Source organism: Rhincodon typus, unplaced genomic scaffold (assembly GCF_021869965.1).
Source record: "Rhincodon typus isolate 14 unplaced genomic scaffold, sRhiTyp1.1 hic_rhity00004822, whole genome shotgun sequence".
NCBI classification, from domain to species: Eukaryota; Metazoa; Chordata; class Chondrichthyes; order Orectolobiformes; family Rhincodontidae; genus Rhincodon; species Rhincodon typus.
The window spans coordinates 30-7,240 of record NW_025970460.1 but is presented as its reverse complement, the minus strand read 5'-3'; the positions used below and the strand labels follow the sequence as shown (position 1 = coordinate 7,240).

At 48.7% G+C, this 7,211-nt stretch overlaps 1 protein-coding gene across 1 annotated transcript in view; it reads left to right on the top strand.

Annotated features, from left to right (window-relative positions):
- LOC125481991 (ATP-dependent 6-phosphofructokinase, liver type-like) overlaps positions 1-6,961 on the top strand; it is an 11,483-nt gene extending 4,522 nt beyond the window's left edge. The window contains exons 5-9 of the mRNA XM_048593956.1: positions 399-563; positions 982-1,043; positions 4,718-4,829; positions 6,221-6,320; positions 6,852-6,961. Coding sequence (XP_048449913.1) covers positions 399-563; positions 982-1,043; positions 4,718-4,829; positions 6,221-6,320; positions 6,852-6,961 — 549 coding nt within the window. The remainder of the gene's footprint in view (positions 1-398; positions 564-981; positions 1,044-4,717; positions 4,830-6,220; positions 6,321-6,851) is intronic.
- The last annotated feature ends 250 nt before the right edge of the window (positions 6,962-7,211 follow it).

The window sequence follows — 7,211 nt, the reverse complement described above, 5'->3', positions numbered from 1 at the left end:
TTCCTCTCCACTTATCCTCTCCTCTATCCCTCTTCTATCCGCCTCCCACTCTCTCCCTATTTATTTCAAAACCCCCTTCCCCTCCCCCTTTTCTGATGAAGGGTCTAGGCCCGAAACGTCAGCCTCTCTGCTCCTATGATGCTGCTTGGCCTGCTGTGTTCATCCAGCCCTGCACCTTTGTTGTCTCGGATTCTCCAGCATCTGCAGTTCCTACTATCTCTAGGTTAAATGTTGTTTAGAGTGACCAGGAGGGGGAGCTAGTTTTAGGTTTGGAGCAGGGCTGGCTAGAGAAGGTTTGGATCACTGCAGAGAGCTGGGTCAGTCTGAAATCTGCAGATTCTCTGGGCTGGGCGACTTGAACCTCTCGGGTTACTCGTATTTTACTTGTCCCTTGGCAGACCTGTGACCGCATTAAGCAGTCTGCATCGGGAACCAAGCGCCGAGTCTTCATCGTGGAGACCATGGGAGGTTACTGTGGCTACCTGGCCTCGGCAACAGCGTTAGCTGTCGGGGCTGATGCTGCCTACATCTACGAAGACCCCATTAACATTCATGACTTGACGGTGGGTTCATGAGATGCAAAATTTGGGTTTGGCGGTGGGGGCAAAGGGGTCTGGTCCAGCATTTTGGTTGGGGAGGGGGTGCCTTTTTCGCCTCCACCACTGTCCCTATTTTCCCTTCCCTTACCCTTCATCTCTTTCTCCCCTACCTCCCTTGGCCTCATCTCTCTTCACCAACCCCTACCTCTCTCTCTCTGTCTTTCTTCTTCCCCCTCGTTTTCCAGCAGTGTGCTCTGGATCATAACAAGTTGCTACATTTTTGTAAAGAGAAAATTCTCCATGTCCTGCCTCTGGTCCTTCTGCCAATTACATTAAATCTGTGCCCTTCCTCAGTTGAAGCAGTCGTTCCCAACTTGCTCTGCTAAAGCCACCTTCAGGGAGAAGAATATATTGTTTCTGACGCATTGCTTTATATCTGCAGGCCAATGTGGAGCATCTAACTGGGAAGATGAAGACGACCATCCAGAGAGGGCTTGTCTTGAGGTAGGGTCTTCCTGGGAAAATCACAGAGGAACGTGGGGTGTCCAGTGGTAAGGCCAGTGCACACATGTGCCTCTCTGCTGCCTGGTCACCTTGGGTGACAGCCATTGGCTCAGTGGGTGGCTCACTTGCCTCTGGAATTCAAGAGTCAAGAGTTCAAATGCCACTCCTGAGGCTTGCATTCCAAAATCCAGGGTGAGCAAGTGTTGCACTATAAGATGTCGTCTCTCGGGTAAGAGGACATTTTAATCTTCTTATAGTTTGGCAAGAATAATCTGGAGGACGAGTTCATAATGTGTGCTTGGGATACACTCCAGATCCAACTAGGGAGTACGATATTTTAGACCTGGTAATGTGTAATGAGACAGGATTGATTCATGACACCGTTGTAAAGGATCCTTCAAATAGTAACATCATAGAACTTCACATTGAGTTTAAGGGTGACAACTTTGGGTCTGATACCAGTGATTTAGACCCATCGAGGCAATTACAGGGGTATGAAGCTGGTTAATGCAGAACGGGAAAATAAATAATATGGTAGTGAAGCATTTGCAGGCATTTAAGGAGATATTTTAGAACTCTCGACAGAGATATTCCTCGTTGAGATAGATACCATACGAATGATGCATCGTGACCCAGCTAACTAAGAAAGTTATGGTTCATATCAAATTGAAAGAGAGGTTGTACGATGCTGCTTAAAATAGCCATGCTATAGAAGATTGGGAAAATTTTAGAAACCAACAAAAAATAATTACATCATAAAGAGGGTGAAATTTGAGTATGAGCGGAATAAAGTTAGAAATAAAAACTCGGACAATAAAAGCATCCATAGAAGTGTGAAAGGGAAGAAAGTAGGTAAAATTAGTGTTCATAAAATGTGGAGCTGGAGGAGCACAGCAGGTCAGACAGCATCTGAGGAGCAGGAACGTTGACGTTTCTGTTCTGGACCCTTCATCAGGACTCAAGCAAGTGTTGATTCCTTTTAAGAGGGTGAAACGGGGAAATTAATAATGGGGGAATGACAGATTTATGATCCTTACGTCTCTGTCAAAGACCCAGAAATCACCTCTCAATTTCCTAATTATTCTTGAGGGGAGAAAAAGTAAACAATCCATCACAGCAGAAAAAGTGCTAGGAAATGGAATTGGACTAAAGACCACCTTGGAAGTGGCTGCAGAGATAGTGAGTGCATTGACTGTGATCTTCCAAAGTTTCCTAGATTCTGGAAAAGCTCCGACAGACTGTGTAAGCTAACACATGTAGTACCTCTATTCAAGAAAGTAGGATTACAGGAAGCAGGAAACTAAATCAGTTGGTCTGACATCTTTCATTAGGAGAATATTTGCTCCTCAGTAATGGATTTGAGCAGCAGGACATTTAGAAACTGTTAATACAATTGGGCAAAGTCAACATGGTTTTGTGAAAGGGAAACTGGGAAGGGGCAGGTTGGGCTCGAAAGTGGAGAAGGCCACAATCCGATCAACCATGATTGTCTGATAGTGCAGGCTTAATAGGCTGACTAGCCTACTCCAGTTCCTTGTTTTCTTTTTGATCTTCTGAGTCCCTGCCATCCCTCTTGGGTGGACGTAAAAGATCCTATGCGGATGCTTTTGAGGAAGAGCAAGGAAGTTCTCCTTGGTGTCATCGACCCTCGGCCCACATCCCTGAGCAGCTAGCTGTGACCACGCTGTTGTTTATGAAGGATGGCTGAATGCAAATTGTGTACCGTGCTCCTTATGTTATAACTTCAGTGACTGCTTACAGATGAACTGACATTGTGACAGATGCAGGTCAGCCGTCTTGCTTTGTGGACCAGGACATTTGGGCTTTATTTTTAGAAAAGGGAAGTTTTGCCTCTGCCCATCTTTCCCGACAGGGCGAAGAAGTAGCCTACTTTCATCCTTCTCAATGCTACCCAAGACCCTGTGTTCCCCAGCATTGAACAGGGCTAGTGAGACTTGCAAAAGTACATTGGTCACTCCAAATAGAGTGCTGTGCTCCCAGCCTCTGAGCTAACACGAGTTGCACATTGAAAGCAGCCGTGCACCCGGCTGGACTCCAGTGGTGGCATTCTCGTGCTGACCACTAGAAGACGCTGCCGAGTTTCTTTCTGGGCAATGAATCCTTTGTATCTGTTAAACCTCGTGAATAACTTGCTGGAGGGAAATTCAGTGTGGCTTTTTCTTTCTCGATGAGTGTCGGATTTGTGCCTTCTGTTTAGTTAAGTGCCCCTCCTGTTTTGTTAGAGCTTAGATGAAAGGAAAGCGGACTTTGCGAAAGCGTTCTGATCCCTGTTAGAAATGCCCGGGGTGCGGTGAGCTGTTTACTTTCTTTGATGCAGTTACCAGTCTTTCCCCCAGAGCTGATTTTTAACACTAACTGAATTGTAGGGGGTAAGAAACTTCCAGGCTGCTCATCCTATCCCCACCCCAGTCGTGGTCCTCTGCACCCTCTGTTCCGACTAAAATGAACCAATATTTTGACTTCTAACACTGCCACCCATCATCCCTCGCTTATTAAAAGAAAAAAATCCATTCGCTTGGCACCAACCAGGGTCTCTCTTGTCCTGATGCTTCGCCATTGCATATTGCCTAACTCCAGTCTCTTGCACCAGATCGCTTTTACTGTGCTTGTGTTTTTTCTTTCCCCCCCCCCCGTTGGTTTTCGCTAGGGTTCTTTTGATCTTCCATGTTACCTACCCTCTGGTGGACTGCAAGCAAGGCTGAGGAGTCTCTGCTGCTCCTTTGCAATACATGATGCCCCCACAGCCATTGCGTACAAGTGCCCTCGGGTACATCCTGCATTGTAAAGGGTGGCCAAGATTGTCCCTTACACGTCACCTGGCAAAAGGGTGCACGGAAGCAAGATTATTCCCCGGGGGAGACACTGGCACCTCCTCTGCCAGCAAGTCGTTCAGGAATCCTCCCCAGTACGTGGAATTGTGGCTTGGGATTCAAAACGTTCACCACCTCCCTCGGAGGCAGGGCCATCACTCTCTCTCTCTCTCTCTCTCTCTCTCTCTGCAACCAATCTGTGCCCACTGTCAAAGTGCTGTCCCCTTAGCCCTGAAGAGATTCCACTTTTTACTGAACCCACCCTCCCCCTTCCCTCCCCTGCAGAGGTGCAAATGCCTCCAAGCTGGGGGCCGAAGCTGCCGAAGGGCACTTGGAAATATTGAAGACACAGGTTGATGCTGGCAAGCTGTTCTGAGTTTAATGGCGCCAGATCGGGTAAATGGAATTACCACGATCTGAACCGTGGAACAAGCTGGAGAGGCTGAATGGCCTCCTGTTCTCGTTTCTGTGAATGTACTGACTGTGTTCCCCTCTCTCTGACACACGCCTACACCTCTGCATTGTAACTGGAGCTGACGAGGTAGCAGGGCTCTCTGTGGTATGGACTATACCATTCATCAACACGGTTAAACTGGGAGCTAGACCTGGGGATTGGCCAGTCAGTGCTCTGACACACTGGGCCTGTGAATTACCTCCTGGTGAGTTGCCTATCTTAGCCCTGTGGGTGGGAAAAGAGGAGAATTAGAGGGGATATAGGAGGAGGGCAAGAGGAGTCCACCGTATTGCTTTAGGAAAGGTGAACGTAGAACTGGGAGGCCAATGTTTGCTCTCTTTAGAAAAAAGACATTTATGTGAATTTTTGTTCCATTCCTTTTCCTGCAGAAACGAGAAGTGTCACCAATATTACACCACTGAGTTCTTGTACAACCTGTACTCTGCTGAGGGGAAGGGTGTGTTTGATTGTCGCACCAACGTGCTGGGCCATATGCAGCAGGTAAGTGACTCCTCCAAGGCAAACAGTTTCAACAAATGGCTCAGCAACATAACTCACTGACGTCTGGGTCTGGATAAACAGGGTGGTTAAGAAGACGTTTAGCACGCTTGCCTTTATTGCTCAGACCTTTTGAGTGTAGAAGTTGGGACGTCATGTGGAGGTCAAACAGGACGTTGGTGAGGCCTCTTCAGGAGTACGGTGTGCACTTTTGGTCGCCATCCTATGAGCATGGATATTATTAAATTTGGAAAGGGTTCAGAAAAGATTTTCCAGGATTTTGCCAGGAATGGAGGGTTTGAGATACAAAAAAAAGGCTGGGATTTTTGTTTTGACTGGAGCATAGGAGTTTGAGGGATGGCCTTACTGAGGTTTTAAAATAAAATCACGAGGGGCTTGGCTAAGGTGAATGACAAGAGTCTTTTCGCTAGGCTAGGGGAGCTCAAAGCTAGGGGGCAGGTTTTTAAGGTGAGAGGAGAGAGATTTTAAAAAGGACACGAGGGGCGACTTTTTTTCTTTACGCAGGGAGTGGTTTGTGTGTGGAATGAACTGCCAGAGAAAGTGATGGATGCAGGTACAGTTACAACGTTTGGATGAGTTCGTGAATAGGAAAGGAGGGATACGGGCCAAACGCAGGCAGATGGGACTAGTTTTAGTTTGGGAACATGGTCGGCATGATTTAGTTGGACCGAAGGGCCTGTTCCCGTGCTGCATGTCTCTATAAATAGAGAAACATCAGCAGCGTTGGGGAAGATCTCCACCAACTGACTAAACACCCAGAGTCTGCTGCAGTACAGTACTCTGTCCCAGATCTGAGCCAGATGCACGACCTGCCCTTTACAGGCAGGAAGGTGGTGACGGGCAGCTCCTGCCAGGATGCTGTGGGAGGGGGCGTGAACAACACACTCAGCGGGAGCCCCGGGCTGAGGAAGCTGATGGGCTGGTTTCGAGCCTGCGCTCCTGCTTCAACGGGAGTTCGGACTGAAAAGGCTCCTCAACTTCCAGCAATCGCATCTGCCCAGCAGGATGTGGTCACCGAGATTCTGCTGCAGGGCACCGGGCAATTAATAGCCCTTTGCTATGTCAGTGACGCTATCCAGTTGCGAGGTTCCTTTGCGTTAACAAGGCCCCTGCCCTACAGTTGCTGGAACCAGCTCCAGGATCTGAATGACTGACTGGTCCAAATGTTACAATGACCAGGAGCGCCACAGGCTGACAGTGGGAACACGTTATTCTCGGATTTTAACTCTCATCCCTGCCCGCCCATCATTTGTGGGGCTGGTGGCGGACAGAGTTAAAGCAGAGACCGTTAGGCCTGGCGACGCGTGGCCATCTGTCACTCTTGTATCGAAATGTTCGCCTCTCCGTTTACTTCACCTCTTCTCCGTTGTCAGGGCGGTTCACCAACACCCTTCGACAGGAACTTTGGGACGAAGCTGGGCGTCAAGGCCGTGCAGTGGCTGACGGAGAAGCTCCTGGAATGCTACAGGAAAGGTGAGCTCCAGGCCTTGGGCGGTGCTGAGAGAGAGAGTTAGATCAGGGTCAGGCAACCTCCAGTGAGTTGGTCGGCGAAGCCAGGGAGAGCTGCTCTGGGCAGAACTGGAACCAAACCGATCACAACTCAACTGAGGAGACTCCCGAGGTCGGGTTGGGGGGAGGAGGGATAAAGAACCCTTCGCTCGACACCAGTGAGCAAGGTGTTCCAGGTGGAATATCCCTAACCAAACACGCGTGGGCTGAGAGACGAGGCCCATCATCCCGGGCAGCCCCTTTTGTAGCATGAGGGAAGCTGCAAGGAGCCCCTGATGGTTTTTGAAGTTAGTTTGATTTCCTCGCTACATCTGGGAAGTGCAGCCTTCCCGATCTGTGGAAAGATCTGGTCCCAATAAAGGGAAAGATTTGGCTGAGGAGGGTGGGGGGGCAGGGGCCTTGGGATTGCTGGATGTTCATGTCGGATATGGCGTTCAGGCCGCTGGAAAGTATGTCCATTCTCACCATCCTCCCTCTAATCCTTTCCTTGGATAGGACAAGTCTTCGCCAACTCTCCTGAGACAGCCTGTGTCCTGGGAATGAACAGGAAGGCCTTGGTCTTCCGACCTGTGACCGAGCTGAAGACAGAGACGGATTTTGAGTAAGTACAGGTGGAAGGAGATAGCGGAGGGAACTGGGTATTAACACAATAGAAGTATCAAGCAGCACCCCTCTCCAGAACCAGGCCACCTAAAACGAGGAAATGTCAGCTGGTGATAGAAAGGACTGCAGTAGCCACAGATTGTTTAAAAAAAACAATTTCCTCATCACCCTACTAATCCATACACTGACTTTTTCTCCCAAGCAATTGATTTGCGTTTCTATAAACATCCAAAGAAAGTTCACAGAAGTATA